The following is a 23,657-nucleotide window of genomic DNA, read 5'->3' as shown; positions in this document are numbered from 1 at the left end:
AATAAGCCAAATGACAGGCATTTCTAGCCCTTGACCTGGCTACTTGTTCGAGTGGTGTCTTCGATTCTGATAATCGGCCACGGGTATAAAATCGATATGGACTTTATGTTTTTCTACTGTGACATCGCCTCTATGTACATTTGATTCGAGTTTCTAATGTCGATGATCTCCTATATCTCTCCAGCACTTCATTTCTTCAGTCCAATGACTGCCAAATTTCGCGGACTTAAACTGTAGTCAAACACCGGCTGAACCCAGCAATCCTTAACAGAGTCCTGTTCCCGAAGGAATTGCCACCGATCCACGACAATGATAGACTCAACAAGCTGAGAGCTGAACGCCATTAAGCTCCACACAACACTCATATGCTTCCTCGCGTGGAGATACTGGGTCTCGTAGTGGTGGATATCTTCGTCAGTCAAGGTAGCAATACGCTCCTGGACCTTAGAACCATATATTGAGTCTCGACTCATCTTGATGGTCGCCGCGCGAATATACGCAGTAAAGGACCTAAAGGCAGCCTTGGGCAATTTTCCGATGATGATAGAATCGGTTCTATCTTCAGTGGTGTCTTCCGGTTTAGGGAGAATACTGCGATCAACGAGGATACGCTGAAGAAGAGCACGGAAGAAATGACGGGTAAAGGAGACTTCGCTGTCATCATGGCCCCAATTGTATGGGGCTTGCATGGCCAATGCGCGGGCTGTGATGTTAAGCTTCATGCCGGTCGTTGCTCCGGGGCTTCGGTAATCCTCGTAGTACTTGGACATAGGGAACCCGTGCGGGTCGTATGATGCGCCAGTCTCTTCAAGTCGAGGGTGGAGAGATGGAAGAATAGGGAGGTCGCATGTGGCTGGGCCGAGACGTTCAGTCAACAGGTTGTAGCAACAACCGATCATCGCGACGGCCACAATCGAAGGGTTCAAAACCAAGGATCTCAGACCATGGTGAACAAGATTTCCACACGAGTGAATAGAGACGACCATCAATCTAGCATCGCTCTCTTTTTTCACTATCTCGTCAGAAATTGCGGCGGGGGATGGATGAATGACGTGATCGATAATAGGTTCTAAATAGCCATCTTGAATTTCATGTTCGATGTAGCTTAGAGTACCACGATTATGCGCCTCAGGTTTCGGCAATTTTTTGGTTTGTGTTATTTGGGCGGGAGATCCGAGTTGCTCGTCCGAGTCGGGCTCAAGCCGAATGTCGCCTAGCATCTCGACAAAAGGGACCTCTTGTGAGACCAGCGAATCCTGTATCGCCGGCGGCTGGGGGGTATCATTTGATTCAGAGGCAGCTGCTTCTGTATTTATATTGCATTCGTCGCATGGCAATTTCTCTTTAGGCAAATCCCGAGCTTTTGGATCCTTTGCCAACTTGGCTCGGACATCCATGGTTTTGGCGCCGCTGATGTACTGATGCTTGCGCTCAATCGCGATGATATGCTTGTAGTAAGGCGAGCTTGCCAGTGTTCTTCCGAGATAATTCTGCCCAGAACCAAAATCCACAATATGAGAGACTGTCTCGGCTCGGCGGTTATCAACAGTATCTGATAGAGATGCAACGTATTGAGAAAAGCATTCGACCTCATGTACTTTTTTCCGATTCATACGCATAGCGACTTGCTTTGGTAAATCAATCCTTTCTGAGGAGGAGGGACCCATCTCTCGCTGGAGTGCCAGTTGGCGAATATTGGAAATGTAGTCTAGGAGACTCTGGGGAGGGAATGCCCCTCCATTCCAAGTACGTCTGTTTTGATCTACGGACGACTTGTCGGCGCCTCGTAAGCTCTCGATCTCTTCCCTCAGAAGTAAGCGAATAATATCTTGAGAATCATGCTGGTCAAAGAAGGATCTCCAATCATCTGGCAGGATTGTTGTATAGAGATCGGGCTCACGGGTCAAAAAGTCGACCATGTGCACGCCACCGCACAAATTCATGAAGAGCACCGACGTGGTGGAGAAAGAGAGGAGAGCCTCGACGTAGTCATCGGGTGTTTCCCATGTCCCAGAGATGGGTAATGGGTGATTGAAAGCCATGCAAAATAGTGATAATCAACCGTGTCAACCCCCATAGGATAGGCAATCAAACCCTAGGAAGCAAGGAATTATCTGCGGGCAATTGACTAAGCGGAAACATTTCCTAGATACGGCTTAGTGCGGATAGTCAATTAACCGCCATCCAATCAGGGTAGCTCGAGTGGAGGCTCTCCGATCAGCTGAATAAGCGGACGGTTTACCTGAACAGGACTACCCTAGACGCGAGGAGGCGATGCTGTCCGTCTACAGAGGACTAATGTCCTCCAAAAGCCTCTCAAGAGGAACAGCGGGGTCCGCTAGTTTGCAATAATTATTTTCTAAGCGAAACGGAATGAAGCGGATCCGAAAGCCTCGTGTTTGGGAGGCTACCGGCCCGCGTTTGAAGCTAAAAACGGACAGTCGCGTGTATAGATGCAATGTGTATAAATAGTACTAACATCGAGAATCTAGGCTTCCTCAGCATCCAAGTTCCGAGCTCAAGTTCAACCTTAGAATTTCTGTTCGTCCAAATTTACATTCGGAAGATCTATCTCTTATCAATTGTCAACTCTACCAATGTCATCCCCTCATTTTAAAGTGATCGTCGTTGGCGGCGGCCCCGTCGGTCTCACGGCCGCCCATGCCCTCCACCATGCTGGAATTGACTTCATGGTCCTCGAAGCACGCGACTCGGTTGTTCTGGATCAGGGAGCCAGTTTGGTGCTGGGGCCGCCTAGCATGCGAGTGATGCATCAGTTTGGTTTATCGGAACGACTGGCAAAAATTGGATGCGAATTGGCACGAAATACATCGTTCACACAAGATGGGAATCGATTTGCGGACAGCAGGACGGTTCCTCACGTTTTCAGAACCAAGTGAGTTGGCACCCGGACAGCCGAGCTTCACCGTCTTGATTGTGCCGAAATTGGATGTACATATATCTAACCTTTGCCTTGCAGCCACGGAACCGCACCGGTCATCTTCCACCGCGCACAACTCGTCGAAGCCTTATACGATGGATTGCCCTCTGATGCTCAATCCCGATACCTACTCAACAAGAAGATCAAGTCCATCGAAGTCTCAAAGGCCCAGGATGGCGTCAATGTCATCTGTACGGACGGGAGCACATATCAGGGATCGATTGTGGTCGGTTCGGATGGAGTGCACAGCAAGACGCGGACCCTTATGCGTGATATGGCCATGTCTCAGGATCCTCAGCAGGTCTGGAGGGATTCTGCTGACCCATTCCTAGCCCAATATCGATGTATGTGGAGCAGCTTCCCACGGCCAGAGAGCGTTGAGGCGGGCCACGCCACCGAGGTACAGTCCAAGGATATGTCCATCATGTTTCTGGCTGGCAAAGAGCGAGGCTGGATCTTCCTTTATGAGCGTTTTCCGAGGGAAAACTCAGCAAAGGCGGCAGAGTCGACTGAGGCAGCGCGGGTGCGCTACACGGAGGAGGACATGCAGTTGTTTGCGACGCAGTTCTCTGACTTCCCGGTTACGGAAACACTCAAGGTCAAAGATTTATACGTCACACGATTGACCCAAGGAATGACGAACCTGGAAGAGGGTATTTTGACTCGCTGGAGCTGGAGACGAATTGTCCTGGCGGGTGACGCGTGTCACAAATTCACGCCGAACGCGGGTCGTGGGCTGAATAATGGAATCCAAGACGTAGTTGCTCTGTGCAACGGTCTACATGAGATGCTGGAGTCGAGCCAGGACATGTCACCAAATGAACCCACCCTGTGCAGGGTTTTCGATACGTACCAAAAAGCCAGGGCCGACCCATTGCGATCAGACTACGATCAGTCCCGTCACATGTCACGCATGCATGCCTGGGAGAACAAATTGTACTATTTCCTTGCCCGATACGTCATGTGCCGTGCATGGATTGTCACTTTGATGTTGAAATTGACCGGGAATGGAGCCGGGGCGATCAAGAAGGCGTTGGTCTTGAACTATATCCTCGCGGATGAACCATTTACAGCCCTTATCCCTTGGGACCATCCGTTGGTCATCAAGGAAACAAAGGCATGCTAGTAAACACGTCTTTCAGTCGCTGGGGAGATAGTTAAATAATCTAACAATATGCCCCTCTTCAATATACAGGGGTCAATCAGAATTAGATATATACACTTTTAATATAAATTTTCACCGAGCCATTATTTTCTTCCTTTCAGTGTGGCACATCGAGCCAAACGTCTTAATCCTGCCACAAAATCTCTCATTAAGCAGATATCACTGGAATATTCGGGAAACGGGTGTGCTCCTGCTGCTAAAGAGAATTGTTCTGACATCTGGTCAAGTAAACTGATATCGTTCTCGGTCTGTGGGCTTGTGGGTTCTCTCAAAACTTGACAGAATAGATTCATGACACCTGTCAGAACATAGAAGATAGCGAACCTATAAGATCATTGAAATAATTAGCTATCGGTCTTTTTCTCTGTGAACCAAAGCAGCAGTTTGAGCAATAGGGGTTCTTACCAGAATCTACCTAGTTGAAACAAGGCTTTTGCGCCGAGGAATTGTTGAAGCAGAGCACAGCTTGCGTTAGCCGCAACCTCTAAACTCAATTTGATACCCAGCGCTTGGCTGTTAGGATCGGCAATCCATGCCGCGCATCCGGTACTCATCTGATGGATGGCAACGATGCAGTATTTATGCTGTATATGTAACATAAATTGAGACCCGAGGGCCTCCTCCCGGGTCATGATACCTTGAGCTGGAAAGGCAGAGAGATCACATGATAGTTCCAGATTCTTGTACCAGTCATCAATCGCATCATCTACTTCGCGAATAGTCTTCAAAAGTTCCGCATCTGATTTCGATGCTGCTCGAGGAGAATGGAGCGCCTTGCTAATCTTCGATTGAATCGAGGCCAGCCTCAAATCGGTAGGAAAAAGGTGTGGAATTATCTGGATGGATGGGATCTGCAGATCGGAAAGGCAGAATTCGATGGCAATTTCGCTTGCACTGGGAAAAGTCAAGTCACAGTAGTCAGTACAAATTGCCGGCGGCCGACACGTTCGTAGACAAAGTTCGTTGTCCATCAAGTAGGCTATCCAGAAGAGTGATCGGCAATGTATTTGAAACAAAGCAGGTGGGCTCTGAGTGGCCGAATTCAAATGGCCTCCTAAAATGAAAATAAAGCGTATCGAGGTACTAAGCATTGGCTCTTTTGAGTTCATGGTGCTAATTCTTCCTAGTCGACAAATTGACTAGACCAGCGGGTATCAGTAATCAGAAGACCATTTCAACACCCAGGGAAAGGGGCAATTGTGGCAAAGAGCCAAAAAACCACATTGCGCCAGAATTTTCAGAGTATGGCGGAGGTAGTCCTGGTACAGCGTACCATTCCAGGCTAGCCGAGTCCGTGGATCGATTGAAGAACGAAAACCAAATGGGTTAACTTACGACCATTAAGAGTGCCTGGATTCCGTCTAGGGTAGCCTGACCATCCAAAATTTCAGATGCAAGATATTGTGCTTCATGAATATACCTTTGAGACTCGATACTGTTGCCAAGAGAGTTTCCTTCTACCATAAAGCTGCTGAAGGAAACGAAGGCAAATATGCAGGCTCTGGCGCTAGGAATGTCAGGCGAAAATTCCGAAAGGTGATTCTCATAGGCTGTTTCCATTGTGTAATGAAATAAACCAGGGTGTATAAAAGGAAAGCGGCGATGGGCAGAGGAGGAGATGAACTTGTGCAACACGGAAAGGACAACGCCCCTTTCTGGAAGGTCAGGATGAGTATGGTGTCGAAAATGTTCCTTGAGAGATGCAAAATCATGGATAGTTTGATCTTGCGTTCGGACACTGGCTAAGTTCAACCGATCGAAATCGATATTTTGGCCGGTACAAGACACCATCCATTGCCGACTTTCTACAGCAAAGAAAGGAAGTCCGGTTGACGCACGAAGGTTAATCGGGACATGTCCAAATATATTATTGATACAACCAGGAGATTGACCTGGTGGCGGTCGCGCTCGGGGCGTGCCTGTCTGATCCTATAATTTGTCAGTCTTGATTTCAGCGCTTGGAATCAAAGATTGGCTTTTCCGCATTCGTGCGTTCGTCTCCAGATGCAGTTGGTTCATGCAGAGAAAAAAACCGCCCTTCGCGCGAAACTCTTAGCCTTCATTTCTAAAGCTCGGTATTGAAGATCACCTCGGATGCACTTACACGCGTCCAGCGGCTGAAGGGACCCTACTGATGCGATGCGCTCGGTTAAAGGTGCATTGAAGGCCCTGTTGTGAACACCATTCGCATGGAAGATTGTCGCGGTAACATTTTATCTGGAGGCTGTCAGGTCCTTTTTAGGGTGCATGAGGCATTTGAGGGGTTGAGCTTCCAACCTTTTCGTGAAAGCAGGAATCACAGGCAATGAGGGGTGCGTTGATGAGACACGTGCTGGTCAGGGGGGTCTTTGAACCATGATACAAAACGGCGAATGCTACTAGTGGATGGCGAGCATGCAGAATAACAACTCATGTGACATGAAGGAAGGTCAGTCCAAAAATGCGTGAGGGGTTGACGTTTAGGCATGGGGATTTTCCTTTTATCAGAGTTGCTCTTGAATCCTGATGCCCGAATGCCTCAGGCATTGGTTGGAACAAACAATGTACTAACTAACTTAACTAACTTAACAAACTAATTAACCTGTTACAATAACTCTAAAGCTTCCAGCGCGGTCCAGGCGGTGAGCCTGGCTCTTATTCCTGCCTCATGTTCTCCTTTTTCGATTCACAAAAAAGCACTGATTTATAATGGATAGATCAAAAATTGAACTCCGATAGGGGGAATCGAACCCCCGGCTGCCGTGTGAGAGACGGCGATGTTAGCCACTACACCATATCGGACTGGTACGATAGTGCTTATGTCGGTTTAGTGTACTACACCTCTGGTCTAGCTTTTATCCTTGTCGGCATTTTGGCGCTTCTCATAACATCAATCCACCATGCTCTCGGATGGACTTCCTCTGTTGGCTTCGACAGTGGTGTGTAAAATGAGCTAGCCCTTTGTGATATTGAATCTTAGGATCATTTCCAGATATCTGGGCCAGTTGGCCGGGATTTTACCATTACAGATGCCGATGCCTTTGATCTGTGGCCTTTGAAGACTACTATATGCTATGAATCTGCCAACTTCTGGAACTAATGAGGATCTCTCGCTTATAGATTACGTCAAGCCTGCCTGCCCTCTTCCTGCGTCTGGAGCCTGATCTGGTAGGGATTATTTTGATGGCGACGACTGTAACTGATTTCAACAGTCGTTTCAACTTGGCTTATTTGAGAGCTAAGCGATAGTATCAAGCATTGACCAAACATCCATTCTCCCCCACCATTCATTTCTCACACACTCTATTCTGAGACCTGTACTGGTCTAATCATTGTCCTCACATATGCCTTGGCATCAGAACCTGTGCTGGCTATATGAATCATTGGTGAAGAGTATAAGATGGGGTTGTTTATGTCCCTAGGAACTGATTATGTCTGATTCTGAGCTGGATTCTTGGGATTGATTGGTAGAAATTTGGTGATGAACCTGTGTCATAGTCTTTAATGTCTGATTTGGGGAGCTAGGTCTTTGCCTCAGTCTTCTGGGTGGCTGAACAATTGGAAACCAGCATTCCTCGAGTTCCTTGAGTGGAGGTCGAGGCGCACTACTATGCATTCAGTCGTCTCAAATATTGGAGAACATGCAGAGACTGGCGATGCACTCATTCTAGGAATGCCAGACTTGAGTGAGCCATGGAATCATTAGTAGAGAATCAGATATCTTGATCGGCGGCGAAAGCGTGTTTCATCTTGGGCATAGGCTCTCTTGAGGCAGAAAGTCCGCAAATTGGCTATTCCACAGAGCCCATAAATTTTCTATTTCACAATTTCACATTTTAGTCTTTATGCCTTTACGCTCCAGGTACCCAACAGTTCTACCGCCGACAACAAAATCATATGTGTAGCTATGACCAAAGAAACTTATCAAGAAGTTGGTAGGTTGCTTGCTCAATGATGGATTTTCCATGCTCAACAACAATGAATTTTTATACGATACTCGATTTCGGTACCCGCTAAGAAATACACAAAATCAGGATATTTGTCGAGTCAAGCAGGAAATGGAAAGGTAATGTTGGCATACACGTTCATAGTAGTCACTTTGGGGCGCGGCAAAAGGTTGGTAGGATCTAGGGTGTCATTGTTACCTCAGGGAGATTTTTAGAACATTCCAGCTTATGAACTTTGGTTTTCAGTCATATGCGTATTATTAGGTGCAATCTGACAAACGACGATGTTTGATCGGTACACACCTTTTTACTGAAGCCACATAACTGGGTAAAGACTGGTGAAAGCTGGTTTTCAAAATTAGTGACGCATAAAGCAATCTCTGTTGCATATCCTGAATTCCAAGATAGCCTATTTTACATCCTTGTCAGCTACGGGGCCTGCGTACGGTTCGAACAGATACACCCGGCTGGTGAGTATCATTCGGGGCCGTCTATCCCCATTCCTTCTAAGGAAATTTACACTCTGTCAATGTCGCCACTGCACGATAGATGCAAGGCATTCCACTAAAAGACAAGTTTGAACTTATTTTCATGTACCGATAATTGCAATTCATAAGTAAGGATTACAGTAAAACCTCTCGGGATAGTGACTCAGACTACACCGTGTCCTAGGCATTTTCGTAGACAAAATAACATAGACAATTTGATTTTTACAGATCAAGTTCAAATTCATTGGCAAGATTCAAGCATAGAGCGGAGATAGATGTTTCGGGATATGACGGCGACAAACTCAGATTGGCGTAAGATAAAAGACATAACTTCATTTCAACCTTTTTCTCGACTCCAGAGGGCTACGCAAACTTGAGCTACCTGTTGCTAAGCACAGGCCAACTCTTGTTTAGAGAGTAGTAGGTCTATTTAGTAGACGGGTTTGGCATGCCTGAGGTGTGTGGCCACTTCCTGAACAAATCCGCCAAATGATCGATAGGGGCTGTCATAAGTCCAATGGCCGTTTCAAAAGGAGGCTTATCAGGAGCGCTGGGATGCGAACGCGAGGGAACGAACATCTTAGTTCTGCTGAAAGATTTGGAGAGGTCCTCGCTCTCATCGCTCGTTAACTGGGCCTCTAGTTTCGGAAGATCATCGGACTCTTCTTCTTTGATGTGTTCTGAAAGATCTTTCATGAGAGATTTGATGGTATTCTCAAACTGAGGATCAGATGGTTGCATATTCTGGAAAGCTTTGAGTTGTTTTTTGACCTGTATTTTATATTAGTAGGCACTAGTGACGCGGTACGACCTACGGAGGAAGCTTACAGAGAGGTGCTCTTGGCGATCCTTGTCTGCCATCTGGCGGCCATCGGGGAGCTTCTTTTCGAACTCTGGGTAGACGACAAGCTCCTCGCCGATAGAGTGACGGGCTAGCTCCCATGTGAACTGATTTTGCCACTGGATCTTCTCTTTGTCCGTGGAGGAAGCGAGGATTTTGTTATAGTAGTCTTCGATTTCCCGATGATCTTTCTGGATCGCGTCACTGATACCGGCAGCCATTGCGGTTCGAGATATGCAGCACCGTTGAACTAAAATTGGGTGTCTTATTGAGAATAAAGCAGTAGGGCGTGAATAACGGAATAACATTGTAGAAAGCTTTGCTTGACAATCTTAGTGAGGGCGACCGTCTTATAATAGAATGGTTGTATGGCGAAACGTCATTATGCGAGAATTCAGGAATTCAATTTGAGTGGCTTAATTGCGACCTTGTATAATATATTAGCCTTTACCGCCCGAAGCGAATCACCAGAAGGAATTTCAAATTCCATTGAGTGTAGTTGAATACCGGAAAAGCAGCCCCGCCGGCAGAATGTCAGGAATATCTTGAATTGAGCCGGTCTGATCCAATCACGGGTAATAAATGGTCAGCGCGTCAGTATAGCATCACTTACTACGAAGCAATGCCCAATCACCAATATCTCATTTCAAATGTTTCCAGCGCAAACCCTGTTTCTTTGTTGAATATTGAGAAGCAGCAAGTTTCTGTCGCCCTTTTGTAATTTCTTGAGCATCGTGAACAATAGCTCCTGACCCCCGGGCCGAGTTTGGGTTGCTCAAGTCGTCTAAGACTGCCATTTTTTTCTTGACCAAAGCAAGATATTCGTAATTAAATAGCGTACATAAGGGCTCCGCCGAATGTGTGATAGCTGATATTGCCACATTTTAATGTAGAGATCTTGAACAGCACTGTGGGATTAGTATTTTACTACTAGTAATTCGTGTTGCCGCAAAGATTTCTATGACTAGTGGTTATCTCGGTTAGAGACTACTAGCCGCCATGGCCATACATTCAACCTAGCAACCTTAGAACTAGGTATCTTAACAACTGGTTCTATATTGAGCAGCCAGATTATTCTAACAGCTCTCTGTTTGGCTGGTTTGTGTGAATAGAGGAAAGTAAACACTCACTATAATGTCCACTGTCAATGAATATTCCAAGGTTGACGTTCTATCCAGGCATCTATTTATTATAAGCCACGTCCATAATACATATATAGCCGGAACATTTGTCGCAACCAACATTTTGCAAAAGAAAATAACTGAATGGCTGAGACAGCTCATCACAGGCCCAAGACTACCGAAGCATTGTCAGACGGTGGAGTTACAATCAAACAGCTCAATTCACGACACGTGCGACCTTCAGTGGATGTATTTGAACTTGAAAGCGCGATGCAAAAGCTTATCTCAGTGTCTCCTCGAAATCTCATCCTTCTACTGCCTTCGTCCATTCAGCGCTATATACAGTCAGTGTCGTAATTATGGTGTCCAGTGATCTGATATACCTAGTATGATTGGTGACAAAGTCTAGTATTTCTTCATGATTCACTTTCCTCGTTTCGCTTTCCATGGTAAGTGCTTGATAGAGCACATCAGAAATGCTTCTACTGGCTCATCCACACGGATGGCCCATGGACGACACCCAGGTCAAATCAAGTCTTTTAAAATGAGCTATCCGTGACGACAACTGATTTTTGTGGGGTTTTATTGGTGGAAGCGAGCAAGAGAACTTTCAAACGCCAAACCTGGAATTTATCTCGTCCTGCAGGTCATTTCGAAGCAATAAAACATATATAAATACCCGAGTAACACAGAGTTCATTGTCACTGACTTGCGGAATAAGTAAATGAATCGATTGATTTGTCGTTGCTCGATCCCCAAAATTCAAATTTCTCGTCAATTTACGGATAAGGGATTGAGTCTCTGATAGGATAGGGCTCCAACGACATGGCTTGCTCCAGAAAGAATCTCGAGCCTTCACTGTCCCTTGAAAATAGTCATGCATATACATTCCAAGATGAGGACCCCAGCAACCGGCCACCATATGTCCTGACACCGCTTGATCAGTACGGTGACATCAGATGGCGAGCCCACTGCCAATGTGGCAAAGTGTCATACAGTCTAAGGCGTGAGCGACCGTTGAAGGCTAAATTCTGCCATTGTCGCGGGTGTCAAGTTTTGCATGGCGCGCCGTTCCAGTGGGCAGCAATCTTCCCGAAGGAGGATGTTCGTTTCGACAATGGCACAGACGGTTTGTCGTTCTACGCAGCCCGAGAGAGAAATACGAAATACCAAACGCCCACGAAGGTAACTTGCGCTACCTGTAGGACGCCAATCATGGACGAAGGACGTAATATGTGTCTTTTATTTCCACAGTTGATCGATTTCTCCACTTCGCCGGAGGAGCAACGGGAGCGTGTTTCGACATTTTTGCCGTCGTCAATCTCACCCTCAAATCATGGTAGAATCTTAACTAACCTGAGCCATATAGATGTCATATCTTCTACGAGAGCCGCTTGAGGGATATACACGATGGAATCCCAAAATGGAAAGGGATTGATGAGGACAGCGAGCAACTTGATGACAGTGGAAATCCTTTGAAACGTTAAAAGGATTTCATGTGATCTAGATTATATGAACTTAGGAGTGTTGGTCGCTTTTGTAATAAATTGGTAGATTTCTTTTGGTCTCAATACTTTTCTACGTAAAGCCAACCACTTATACTTCGAATTTGACGGATCTTCAAGTGGCAGCTTTGTACGTTCATCATTCGAGACACGCTGTCGAACTAGGGCGGCTGGGCCTGGCTTCCAAGACTGTACCTAACAGATATAAACAATAATACATCCATGGATGAATTCTGATCATTTCAAGACTCTCCCATTTCCAATCATGACAGCCGCCGCCTACCAAGCCCACCCGAGATGCATATATTGTTACATCATGATGAGCTAATTGCGTTTTGACGGGTACGGATTCACCACTCAGCAAAGTGTGCACTTGCGACAGTCTAATTTAAAAAAGCAAATTATCTCTCGTACTTGGCCTATTCTCTTGAGCATTCAAAGTTGATCCTCTTCTCATTACAAGATTGTTCCGGACACTATGCAAACTATTCGGATCGACGCGGAGGATCATCGTCCAGCAACGCGCGATCTCACCGCTGACACCCAAACGCCGAAGAACTTGCCGACTCCGAAACAAGTCAAGTTCGCTCCTTCTCAGACTGGGAATGAAAATGCATCACTTTATTTTGTAGGAACGGCCACCACTATCATGTCAGTGCCTGCACACAGCCAATATGGATTAGAACTAAAATGAAACAGAGAGTGGGCGGGCATCCGAATCATGACAGATGTGAGTATCTTCCTCGGCATACCTGGAAAGGCAACTTTATTGAATAATTCTGACTTACAGCCTAATTTTCTCCATGCTGGCGATCATGTCCATCTCGGGCCAGGGGTGTCCAGCCAGCGGCGAACAAATCCAGCCGTTGGTCTCCACGACCTACCTCGCATTGACTTGATTTTGTTGTCTCACTATCATGAGTGAGTATTGATCTTCTACAAGATAACGTCAGGCCATTTCATTTGCCATATACAATACTAAATGTCAACTAATGATAGAGACCATTTCGACCGGAAGGTGGAAGCTTCACTCCGGCGCGATTTACCAATTATTACTACATCCCATGCTCATTCTCAACTCACTAACAAAGGTACCGATTCTTTCACGAATATATCAGCACTAGATGCTTTCCAGTCAATCATGGTAGACATTGGGGCCCATGTTATACCGGGACGTTGTCAGCTTCGCATAACGGCTATGCCAGGGAAGCATATACCAGATAATTCAGTGGTGGAGAGTTTGAACTCAATAGTTCATGCTGTCAGTATTAAAAGAAATAGCTAGACTTTGTTTCCAAAACTGATAACTTATATAGATTCCTCCGATAAATGGCTGGATGCTTGAACTCGGTAGAGATGATGGACCTGCTAGCCATGACTTCGTCTGCGGGTTTAGGGTTTACATAACGGGCGATACTCTTATGGTCGACGAACTAAAGAGAATACCAGAGTTATACCGAGACAAGCGTATCGATCTGATGCTAGCCCATCTGGGTGGTACAATGATTCCATCACCGACCCTGGCTCCGCTCGCGCTGATGGTCACAATGGACGCGAAACAAGGGGTGGAGCTGATCAGGCTGATACAGCCAGATCTGACAGTTCCAATTCATTACGATGATTACTATGTGTTTGCAAGCTCACTGGAAGAATTTAGGACGGAGGTTGAGAGGGCTGGATTGGAGGGTAAAGTTGTGTACCTGGATCGGGGAGAAAAACTTCGATTTACCGTCACGGGCGAAGCAAGGTAGGCGGACAGGACACTGAAGAATAGGTTGAGCTAGTAGAAATTAGCTCAATCTCGATGAGCGGCATGTGTAATATTCCTATGGTCGAGCAAGATACTAGGATATAGATAACGAAGTCAATGATTAAGTCTTGGCTGTTGGCTATATCCTCTCTCGCGCACTCTGCAAGGAGGTGAACGAGACTTTTGGCCCCCACCACCTATTGCGTGGGCGTCGCTGAAAGAGGGCTCTCGTTTCCATCGACGCTTATATCACTGTGACTCAGTCTCTGTAGGATGCCATACCTAAAAGCAATATATGACTTCTAGCCGGAAGATAATATAGGTTAGCAGCAAAATATTATATAGCGATAAACATACAAAACAATATCAGATACCGCGTAATTGTTTTCTGAACCCATATTAATTGGTTGTTTGGGTAGCGCCTGAGTAGCCCCCCCCTGTCATTCCAGCCACGTATTAGGCAAAGGCCAAGGAAATTCCACCCAGATACTATGTGTCTAGGCCTCGGATCGATGACTCGGGCGCCAATGCTGCAGTGAGTGGTCCATCTTTGAGTCACAGAGCGGAGTGACTGCCCAAAGGAGCCAGAGCACAGCATCGTAAGCTTATTTCTGCTAAGTACATTAAGTCTGCCTTGGATCGAATTGGTCTGTATAATCCTGATAATGGAATGCTTCTTCATTGCTGACTTTCTCTTGTAGTTAAGCGATACGATCAGAAATTTCCCAAGTCATGGGAAGGTATGAGCCGATCTGGGACGGAGTGTTGAGGTTCCTGGAGGATAGCAGTGTCCTGAACCTTGCTAAAACTTGTCGTATGTTGTACTTCGTTCGTTGCAAAAGACGAGTTAAAGAGGAGGGCAAGGCATTACTTGAGAAGTGGTGATACTTGGGAGCACAGATTTTATCTGCCGCAGGGCTTTGGATAAAAATCAAGTATAGACTAATACGGTGTCGACGATTACGTTGAAGTCCACACAGCTTCAAATAGAAAGTTCCAAGTTCAAGTCCAAATTCGATTTGACCATTCGGGAAATAGTAGAATCCATGGATTCAATTTGAAGTTTAAGTCTATTTGAAACCCCGTTCTTCCAAGGTTATTTAAAGAGTACTACTAGTAGTATTCATCTCGGAAAACCATGATCTTCTCAACTTCTCTCCCAGAAGCATCTTCTTCGATATATGCACGCCACATTCCAGTGCAATTGAAATCAAATACGACCTTTCCACGTCGTAGTAATCCATCACCACCCCCAGCAATCAGATCTGCCTCAATACCGATAATACCCCCTTCTCCCTCCCCGGTGACTTCCCAGCGTGGGCCAGCCGAGCGTTGGAGCTCCCCATTCGGCCCAGCAACCGCAGAAATAGCATTGGCGAGCGAATCTGGAAATCGACCTGGCGTTGAGAAGCGTAGCATCGCGGCTGTGGTGCGCGCAGCCGCTACGCGTAAGAACGAATCTCCATTGCCCGTGCCAGACACAGCAATTGCCCGCTTCCTTGTTCGGGGCTGAGATGACATTTGTTGAAGTAGCGACTGCTTCTCAGAGCCCGAACCAAGTCGGTGCGGTGTGTTATGCGTGGCTGGCGAAGTGACCCCGCGAAGAGATGAAGGGAGGCAGTCACCTAACCAGCTTCTCGCCTCTTCAAAGATATCGGTAAGCGAGGAACTGGATGAAATAGTATCAAGAGCTTCATCCTCAACCACCTCATCCCAAGCTTCTGCCCAGAAACCAGCACCCAGAGTCGGCGTATCCCCAATCCGACCTGGTAACTTATTAGTCAAACCACCGGTACTCGTCGCAACGGCCAAATTCCCCCACTGATCTAGACAAACACATCCCACAGTGCCCTGGCTCAAATTGACCGGCTGCTCCAACCCCTCCAATCCACGCCGATGCTCGTCCCAACGTCGCTGCGTCCAGAACCACTCATCAGGCTTGAACTCAAGTCCCCAGTCGCGGGCCAATGTCTCCACATGTGGTCCCGCAAGCTGTGAATGCATACTACCTCCTCCATCCCGTATGGGCTGGCCGTCAACGCTGTACCCTGTGCGTAGAAGTGACTCGCGTGCAAGACGGATGGGATGGCGAACATTCCTGACGCCCATCACGCCGGCTCCGCGTTTCATTGTGCCTTGGGATTGGTCGTCATCTCAGGACAGAGGTTACCATAACCGAAGCTTCCATTTCAATAGTACCCGCTGTAGTAAAGACGCTGCCACGGCCACAGTTGAAAAGCTCGTCATCCTCCATTAAAGAAACCGCGTGTACGACTGCATCTAGGGCGCTGGCGCCATCCTTGAGCAATTCATGGGTTGAGCGCAGATAGGATTGTAGCGAGGCGTGGTAAGCATTGTAAAGTTCTGGGGGTAGCTTGGAGCGCTGATAAACACCTGCGCCCCCGTGCAGAATTAATGCTGGCTTGAAGGTTGCCGGGGAATTGGCCATGACTCGAATAGCGAATTTGGCGGGGCTGGCATGCGTTGGAAAAGGAGAAAGTGTGAGGTGGTATTCGACCTGGATGCGGGGAAATGGCGATAGCGGAGCTCTAGAGGTTGAGAACATTTCAACCCCGTCCCAGTGTCGTCTGGACGTACTCGAGGCCTCATTGGCCTTGTAGATGTGCTTAGGTTTTGTACTTATGAGTGAGATAGACGAGCCAAAAATATATGTCAGAAAATATGCGTATTATGCCTTTAGTTAGCAAATGCCTTAATGTACAAGAATCCACCACGTCCCCTTCCGAACGCTTTTTTGCAGCATGAGCAGAGAAAATTCTTTTGAGGGGCCTCGTAAGCCCTGAGGGAAAAGAAGCATGCGCCGGTCTCGGAAACCAGCCATAGATCGAGCCCGCCGTTCACAAAAATACAATGCTCCGAAAAGTAAAACAGACCGGCGGTATCAAAAAAAAATAGAAAAGCGTATAGCAAAACAAGAACCTCTATGCTGTGTCGTTTAAGAATGATGACCCAGACCAAACACCTGAGAAGAGAGACTCAATATGGGGATGTGCTGATGTGTTGTTGTGTTGTGTTATGAGAACAAGAGGAGAAGGTGGGTTTCTTTCGGCCACCGGAGAATGGAGTCGATCGCGTGAGCGTCGTCGTAGAAAAGGGTGATTTAAGCAAAAGCCTTCTGCTCGGAAGGAGGAGGGGAGGAAGCTAGATTCGGCATCGCGTTAGTTGAATGTTCTCAAAGGATGATGTTCGCGCTTTGGCAATGGGATGATCGTACCTCCAGCTTTGTGTTATCGGCCATCATTCTCTGGAAACCAATACCGACACCCTCGATGACAGCCAGGAAGACGGCGCACATGATGGCGGAGTTACGGGCAGCCTTGACACCACCACGGACGGCCAGAGAGCCACCGGTGAAGAAACCGGCGATAATGGCGTTCCAGGGATCCTCCTTCTTGCGAATACCCTTGATAGCACAGTCGTAGGTCGAGAACAAACCACCCTACAAGGCGACAGTTAGAAAAGGAAGCTTGGTGGATATAGAGTCGGATGCTTAACATACCCAGACACCGAAGTTACCACCGAGAACGGGCGCACGCGCCTTGATGGCAGTGAGAGCACCTATCCGGCGCTCACCGTAGGGGCTGTTGCGGAAACCCTTGACACCGTGCCAGACAGCACCACCGATGGCCTAAATGAAAACAGGATTAGATAAAATGTCCAATAAAATGAGGGTATTCTCGACGGGTTAAGGGTCGGGGTCGAAAGGAGACGTACACCCATGCAGAAGGCACCACCAAAATCGCTCAGGGCGACCCAGGGGCAGGGATCTCTGGAGTGATCCATAATGTGTGTGTGTAAGATCGAAGGGAGGGTCGGGAGAGTCGAGGGGGATAGAAGAGTGGATGGGAAGGGCGAGAGCTTCGGAGGTGAACCAGGTGGATTTGAAGGTTGGAGAATCGATAAGGACGACTTTTTCGCCGGAGCGCGTGACTGCACGTGACCCTCCAAATGCCGCGCCACCCGGCGAGATCGCCCGAAAGTCACTCCCAAGCCAATCCAATGCCAGTGTCAGTGCCAGTCAGTGCCAGCCAGTGCTTTGACAACCTTTGACTTTGCCCGTACTTCACTGCAGGGGTCAAGGGAATTCCCGGGATTACACCGTTCCTGCGTGGCAGTGCCATCAGAGTTTTTCTTCTCTAGTTCTTTCTTCTTTTACGACCTGCAGCTCATTTCTATTTTGGCCCATAGTAGGGAAAATTTGGGTATCTTGATTTCTTCCCAGGTTTTCAAATGACCCTGGCTCTCTATCTATGGGCTTGCGACCGTGGGCGGGGCGGCCTCCACTATTTACTTTCCCCGGTTTTTCTAGTCCCAATTCTCACGATGGCAGGTTCCAAATGAAGTCTAATGCGCCCCCCTCACACATGGGGAACTGCCCCCCCGTTACTCATTCCAAATGGTGCCATCGACGGATCGAATGGCAGCGACAACCAATCGTCTGCCATCTCGTTGATCGATGGGATAAAGCCGAGATCAGATGAGTTCAATTCTTGTGAGACGGGCGTGCTGAGATGATTTGTTCGATCGCCATTCTCTGGCCACAGCGGAGGGCCCATTGATGATCGTCGCGTCGCACCTCGACTGGTTTTCGGGTTCTTAGAAGATGCCAGTAGGTTGCGACGCAGGCGTGAGACGTGCAATTCCAACAGAGTGGCGTAGCGGGTACTGAGATGAACATCGTCGAGCGCATTGGATTTCAACGCACTGATGCTCCGTTCGAGCACTTCGAGTGACTCTTGCAGGACGGCTTGCCGAGTGCCTAAGCTGAGTGCTTTCATCAGGAAGATCGAGGCACTAGTAATTCGAAGGACAATGCGAACGGGCGAGAATCGTAGTGCGCCCACCTCTGCAAGGTGGACGACCTTCTGCAGGATCTGGCAGCAGCCATCGATCACTTCTTGGATATAATCGTAGTCGGTCGGATCGATGGTCATCGGTCGCACTTCGTCAAAGTTATCCGGGTCGGCATCTGCCAGCACCCGCTCGACCACGGCTTGCATGCCCACCGAATGGGTATATACTCTGACGAAATGATATTCGATGAAAAGGTCATTATAGAAGGCTTTGTCAAGCACCTGAGGCTGCAGGTACTTATCTTTCCATTGGTTGAGCAATGGTCGGAAATGCTCCAGGAGTCCAACATAGCGGCCACTATGCAGTTGTTGGCGTGCGAATTTGGCGGATGGGAAGAACATATCAGTTACAGACTGTGCCAGCTTAGTCAATTCAATCCATGAGTCCATAAAGATTAACCAGGTGCTACCTGGCTGACTGAGCCACCGAGGTTTCCGCCCACCAAGAACAGCATGGTTTAAAGATTGCGGGATGGGAGACATGCACCCGATGCGCCATGCAAGCTGGTTGATATACACATAAAGAAGGCGTTGAACTCGTTGCCTCCGGAGGGCTATTTGCTCTTTCCACTCTTGCTCTTCACTAGGAGAATCAGATTCTTCGGTCTCAAAGATGCCCAACTCGTGAGCGAGCGAAAGAGCACATCCCAGAAGCATCCATGACATTTGGTCCGATCGTCTTGATGGCTCAATCATGTCTTCCAGCCATCGATTCGCCGTTGTGGATTCTGAAGCCGTCTCTTCCGAAGGCTTTGCAGCACTTGGAATCAAGTCATCATCCCATCCGTCTGTCTCGGGAGGGAAATGTAGCGAACGAGGGTGCCATTCTGCCATTATGAGAAGCGCTTCCACGGTCCCCAAACTTCTGACTTTGGATTTTGTAGATTTCTCTTGGCCAAATATTAATCGCATAGTTAATTGCTGGCAATGTTGCCATAATCGGTGATGAATGAAGAAATTCCTAGAGTCGCCGCCTGCTCCAGGAAGGATGTGATAACGAGACGAAACCATGAGAATCGTACAGCAAAGGACTGGCTCACGAGAGATAAGCCAATAATGATTTCGGTGGTTGGAGTAGAAGTCCGTCAATATTGGAGACAAACAAGACATGTTCTTGAAGAACCTATTTTGTGTTAGTAAACATCGTGTCTTGCCATACCCAACCACACACACTTACAGGTCGATAAATGTAACCGCTTCTCTAGCGGTAAACCAACCCATCCTGACGAAGCGACAGGCCTCCCAAACGCTCAATGTCTCCGGTGCAACAACTGAAATGGTGACCGGTCCTACGTTTCTCGGCGCTGGTTCAAAGTTCGGGCTTTCAAAATCCCTTGGAGTAGATCGCGCTTTGCCATTCAGTCCACTCGACTTCGAACCAGCTCTGAGCGGCGTGTCCACTTCATTGGGTGTACTATCCTCCTGATCTTGGGCAGTTGCGGCTTCAAAAAGAATATTCAGCGCATCATTGCCGCTGGCGACAACAGTCCGCATCATTGAGTTCGCGAGCGTGGAACTCGACCGATGTCGATGATCATGGTATGACTGGGAAGGAGAATGCTTTGCATGCATCATTGTATCTGCACCCTGGACTGGACTAATCCCCACCTGAGAGCCATGACTGTTATGCGGGGACTGCTGGTGCCCAGGGAAGGACCAGCCCTGCTGGAAGGGACTTGTGGCATCAGGATAGTGGCCCGACTGATGAGCTTGAGTAAATTGTCTCTTCACAGTCTCAGGCGAAGTACTAGCGACCCCATGCTCCCCAACAGGCGATACCGTCTGATCATTATCATCGAACGAATGACCTGGGTGAATAGCCGATTAGCCAGCGGACTCAGCGCAAGCGCATTGAGGTGTCTGCAACTTACCGCGTTTACGCGACCTCTCCCAAGCTCGTTTCTCCGGGAAGACGCATTCTCTCATCTCTCTGCGACATCGCGCGCATGGTGGGCCGATCGGTAAGCCATCTGGACCCGTTCCCAAGTCGCACTTGGCCTTGCGTGCCCGGCAAGGGATGCATGCTTTGTAGGTGCGCTGATATGGCCGATCCGGGCGGGATGGCCTAGCGCCGTCACGGTCCATTGCAACGTGCCCGATACCGACGGATGAATCAGGAGATCGTGATTAGCAATGGCAGTTTCAGTGGGTATCGCAGTGTCAACTGTGGATTTGTTTAGAGGGATATTGGAGGTGAGATGCGGGTGATGGCTGGCGAAGGCTGGCAGCCTTGATTAGCCGACGTTTTCCGCCCGCCCCCGCGCTTGCTCTTTGAGATGCTCCGGGCCAACACTATACTACTACTATATATTGAGGATCATTCCATTCTTTTATTTCAAGTTATTTTTCTATATATATATTTTGTTGTACATTAGTTTTATATAAGAGATTATTTTATGATGCCCGGCTTGCTTGAATGTGAACAAGCTTGGAGATATGACGATTGCCAGCTTAGATGCCTGAATTGGAAATACCTCGGCTGTTCTACTCGAAATCAACTAGAGACATGCTGAGCCAAGTTATGCTTCAGCAGAAGCATACCTAATAGTACTTTACTTCTTGAGCCGACTGGCACATTTGACTACTAGTATTGTGGATATACTAGTATTGTGGATAATAAAGATTTTGATGGTCAGAAGCAAAGAATAAGATATCCAGTTGCAATTAATACTGCGATCGAATCAAATGGGGGTATAAATAATATGCTAATGCGTAAATCTAGACCCGGTGGTCTAACAAGAATACAGGAAAATGCAGATCAGTTAGGGGTATTCAGCTATGCGATCAAATATATTTTAATACCTGGAAATGACATGTTAGCGAATTGATAATCCCGAAGCCACTTTTCAAGGAACAAACTTACGAGAAATTCTCGGTGTGAAGCCACAGCTCCCTCGCAGCGCCAGGCTTCTTAGCCATGATTTTGCTTTGTTCTACCGAGGCTGCTTCACAGACATCATGATGCATAGAGGAGGGACCGCACACCACAACACCCACAGAGACGCCCTCCTGGTCGGCCATTTGATGGGTACTGGCTGGGAGATCAGGTCTGCCGCTGAAGAAATGAACTCCAAACATTTCCGTCGTCAGCTGGCTACATTCCTTAGAAACCACTCTTTGAACTTTGGCGCCGGCTTCCAATTTGAGATCTTCAGTTCCAGGTTCCCGACCAACTTCTTCGGAAAAGGTCTCGTGGATATGGATGGATAATCGAGGAATAGTCTCGTCTTTAGAATGCCGGTGGGCAATATCCTCCAAAGCCTGAAGATACCAGAAACGCATACCAGCATCACGGGTTGCGACGATGACTTTCATCTCGTCTTTAGGTCGTAGATGGGAGAGTTGAACAAATTCTTCGACCATGGACAGCGTCAAACCAGCTCCAGCACCGCCACCGATAATGAGATTTCTTTCGAAATCAACCAGACGCCCTTGGGGAATACCACCATAGGGACCGTCCAGGAGAACCGGAACCTGGGCATCGGGGTTCTTAAGAGCCAAGCTCATCAAGCGACCAGTCATGCCGCCTCTGCATTTGACAAAAAATTGCAGTTGATTCTTGTTTCCCTTCTGAGAAACAGAGCAGATAGTGAAAGGGTGAGATGTGAAGGCGTGTGCACCACAGGTCAAAAATCGCAGAAAGATATGCTGGCCGGGTGCCCACTCCATTCTTGTGTCGATTGTGATCTTCAAGATGTTTTCGGTTACAGCGGACAGCCGGGCCTTGTGCTTGAAGCCATGCTCGAAGTATGTTCGACACTGAGAGTAGAGCCAGCAGAGTGTGTAGATGACGGCGGTGGCGATAAAGTAGTCCCAGGAGGACATACGGAAATCACAATGGAGGAAAAAGAAGATCATGAAAACCATCGCCATGAAGAAATGGGTTCCTTTGAAAAATTCATAATAGCGGTTTCTAGGAAAACATAGTTTTATTTAGTAAATTCGAGGGAAACACACAATTTGAAGAGTTTGATGGTTGGCACATACCGAATCCAGGGGACAGACATAAATGTGAGCCATGCCTGAGCAATGAGGGCTACCACGCCCGTCACCCAAACGCCACCAGTCTTCCATGTCATGACAAGGTCGCCCTTCTTGACGTGGACAATGATGAATGGGAAGGTGTGAATCAAGGCCAGGACAAACATGGCCCAAGCAACCCAGTTATGCCAGATGTTGAGCTTCTCGTGTGAGATGCCGGTCAATGCAGTGATGGGGTTTGCTTTAGCACCAAGAATACTAGTCAATGGTCAATATCATCATATTAGTCGACGAGAGGACAAAATGCAGCGTACATCAAAAATGGCAGACATGCTAGGGCCATAAAGCCCGTTCTTGTGGCGATAGGGGGCGAACCACCGTAGCTGATCTCCTTGGTATTAGGCCAGTAATAAGGATGAGGCCCGAGTGTCATCGCTATCGAGGGAGATGGTTAGAATAGCTATCTCTCGGCAAGGATGCTTCGTTGAACATGGTGACTCACCCAGGAAAAAGACCAGACCAGCACCTCCCAACAAGAAGACACCCAAAGACTGAGTGTTCCAGCCAGCAACTCGCCAGCTTTTGTAAGACAGGAATCGGAGAAAAGACACGGAGCGCGACCAAATCGCGCTTCTTTGGACTCGCTGAGGAGCGATACCGGATAGAAAATGACCAACGGCAAACAGAACAATAGCAGCCAGAAAGAAAGCTACCGTCGGCAAGGAATAGCGATGGTCTGCTTGGTACCAATTCACCCAGTACTGAGATTTATAGGCACATTGTTCCGGGGTCATTGTGCACTCCCCCGGATCCCGGTCAGAGTGCAACATGACCGGTTGGTCTCAGGAACGGAACCATTCCCATCATGCTATCCATCTTTGCGAGTGGACTGCGTCCGAGTCGAAGTAGGAGCTCGACGATGAATATGGAGGAGATATGTATAGAGAAGAATGACGGAGTGGGATCGATGGAGGTTCCAAGATGACAGGCATTATTAATAGCCCGAGCCCTAACCCAGAGAACAATTGGATTGCGTCTCGGATGGGATTCCTTCATCCAGAGTCC

The 23,657-nt window shown here is 47.8% G+C and overlaps 11 protein-coding genes across 11 annotated transcripts; 4 read left to right on the top strand and 7 right to left on the bottom strand.

Annotated features, from left to right (window-relative positions):
- Positions 1-188: 188 nt before the first annotated feature.
- N7481_006123 (uncharacterized protein) lies at positions 189-2,042 on the bottom strand (the record flags this gene model as incomplete). Its single annotated transcript, XM_057265342.1, has 1 exon — positions 189-2,042. One exon carries the CDS (start codon positions 2,040-2,042, stop codon positions 189-191), a length of 1,854 nt encoding a protein of 617 aa, XP_057123062.1.
- Positions 2,043-2,597: 555 nt separating this feature from the next.
- Positions 2,598-4,067, top strand: N7481_006122 (FAD-dependent oxidoreductase; the record flags this gene model as incomplete). Its single annotated transcript, XM_057265341.1, has 2 exons — positions 2,598-2,896; positions 2,981-4,067. 2 exons carry the CDS (start codon positions 2,598-2,600, stop codon positions 4,065-4,067), a joined length of 1,386 nt encoding a protein of 461 aa, XP_057123061.1.
- Positions 4,068-4,407: 340 nt separating this feature from the next.
- On the bottom strand, positions 4,408-5,077 carry N7481_006121 (fungal specific transcription factor domain-containing protein; the record flags this gene model as incomplete). The annotated part of the gene is made up of 2 exons (XM_057265340.1): positions 4,408-4,430; positions 4,522-5,077. The coding sequence occupies 2 exons, from the start codon at positions 5,075-5,077 to the stop codon at positions 4,408-4,410; spliced, it is 579 nt and encodes a 192-aa protein (XP_057123060.1).
- Positions 5,078-6,500: 1,423 nt separating this feature from the next.
- Positions 6,501-7,032, top strand: N7481_006120 (uncharacterized protein; the record flags this gene model as incomplete). Its single annotated transcript, XM_057265339.1, has 2 exons — positions 6,501-6,534; positions 6,803-7,032. The coding sequence occupies 2 exons, from the start codon at positions 6,501-6,503 to the stop codon at positions 7,030-7,032; spliced, it is 264 nt and encodes an 87-aa protein (XP_057123059.1).
- Positions 7,033-8,946: 1,914 nt separating this feature from the next.
- N7481_006119 (uncharacterized protein) lies at positions 8,947-9,582 on the bottom strand (the record flags this gene model as incomplete). Its single annotated transcript, XM_057265338.1, has 2 exons — positions 8,947-9,291; positions 9,349-9,582. The coding sequence occupies 2 exons, from the start codon at positions 9,580-9,582 to the stop codon at positions 8,947-8,949; spliced, it is 579 nt and encodes a 192-aa protein (XP_057123058.1).
- A 1,725-nt stretch (positions 9,583-11,307) lies between these two features.
- Positions 11,308-11,969, top strand: N7481_006118 (GFA family protein; the record flags this gene model as incomplete). The annotated part of the gene is made up of 2 exons (XM_057265337.1): positions 11,308-11,798; positions 11,852-11,969. The coding sequence occupies 2 exons, from the start codon at positions 11,308-11,310 to the stop codon at positions 11,967-11,969; spliced, it is 609 nt and encodes a 202-aa protein (XP_057123057.1).
- A 496-nt stretch (positions 11,970-12,465) lies between these two features.
- Positions 12,466-13,732, top strand: N7481_006117 (MBL fold metallo-hydrolase; the record flags this gene model as incomplete). The annotated part of the gene is made up of 5 exons (XM_057265336.1): positions 12,466-12,638; positions 12,687-12,717; positions 12,778-12,908; positions 12,987-13,248; positions 13,304-13,732. Coding segments are annotated over 5 exons (1,026 nt in total), but the record flags the coding sequence as incomplete, so codon positions are not given.
- A 1,118-nt stretch (positions 13,733-14,850) lies between these two features.
- On the bottom strand, positions 14,851-15,867 carry N7481_006116 (uncharacterized protein; the record flags this gene model as incomplete). The annotated part of the gene is made up of 1 exon (XM_057265335.1): positions 14,851-15,867. The coding sequence occupies one exon, from the start codon at positions 15,865-15,867 to the stop codon at positions 14,851-14,853; it is 1,017 nt and encodes a 338-aa protein (XP_057123055.1).
- Positions 15,868-15,886: 19 nt separating this feature from the next.
- On the bottom strand, positions 15,887-17,541 carry N7481_006115 (protein transporter TIM17; the record flags this gene model as incomplete). The annotated part of the gene is made up of 4 exons (XM_057265334.1): positions 15,887-16,255; positions 16,973-17,197; positions 17,258-17,386; positions 17,473-17,541. The coding sequence occupies 4 exons, from the start codon at positions 17,539-17,541 to the stop codon at positions 15,887-15,889; spliced, it is 792 nt and encodes a 263-aa protein (XP_057123054.1).
- Positions 17,542-18,116: 575 nt separating this feature from the next.
- N7481_006114 (uncharacterized protein) lies at positions 18,117-20,696 on the bottom strand (the record flags this gene model as incomplete). Its single annotated transcript, XM_057265333.1, has 3 exons — positions 18,117-19,734; positions 19,789-20,419; positions 20,483-20,696. The coding sequence occupies 3 exons, from the start codon at positions 20,694-20,696 to the stop codon at positions 18,117-18,119; spliced, it is 2,463 nt and encodes an 820-aa protein (XP_057123053.1).
- Positions 20,697-21,470: 774 nt separating this feature from the next.
- On the bottom strand, positions 21,471-23,422 carry N7481_006113 (ferric reductase family protein; the record flags this gene model as incomplete). The annotated part of the gene is made up of 4 exons (XM_057265332.1): positions 21,471-22,524; positions 22,599-22,850; positions 22,907-23,027; positions 23,095-23,422. The coding sequence occupies 4 exons, from the start codon at positions 23,420-23,422 to the stop codon at positions 21,471-21,473; spliced, it is 1,755 nt and encodes a 584-aa protein (XP_057123052.1).
- Between the last annotated feature and the right edge of the window lie 235 nt (positions 23,423-23,657).

Source organism: Penicillium waksmanii (genome assembly GCF_028829765.1).
Source record: "Penicillium waksmanii strain IBT 27052 chromosome Unknown utg000005l:1.0-5232799.0:1.0-5237142.0, whole genome shotgun sequence".
NCBI lineage: Eukaryota > Fungi > Ascomycota > Eurotiomycetes > Eurotiales > Aspergillaceae > Penicillium > Penicillium waksmanii.
This window is presented reverse-complemented; position numbering and strand designations above follow the sequence as displayed.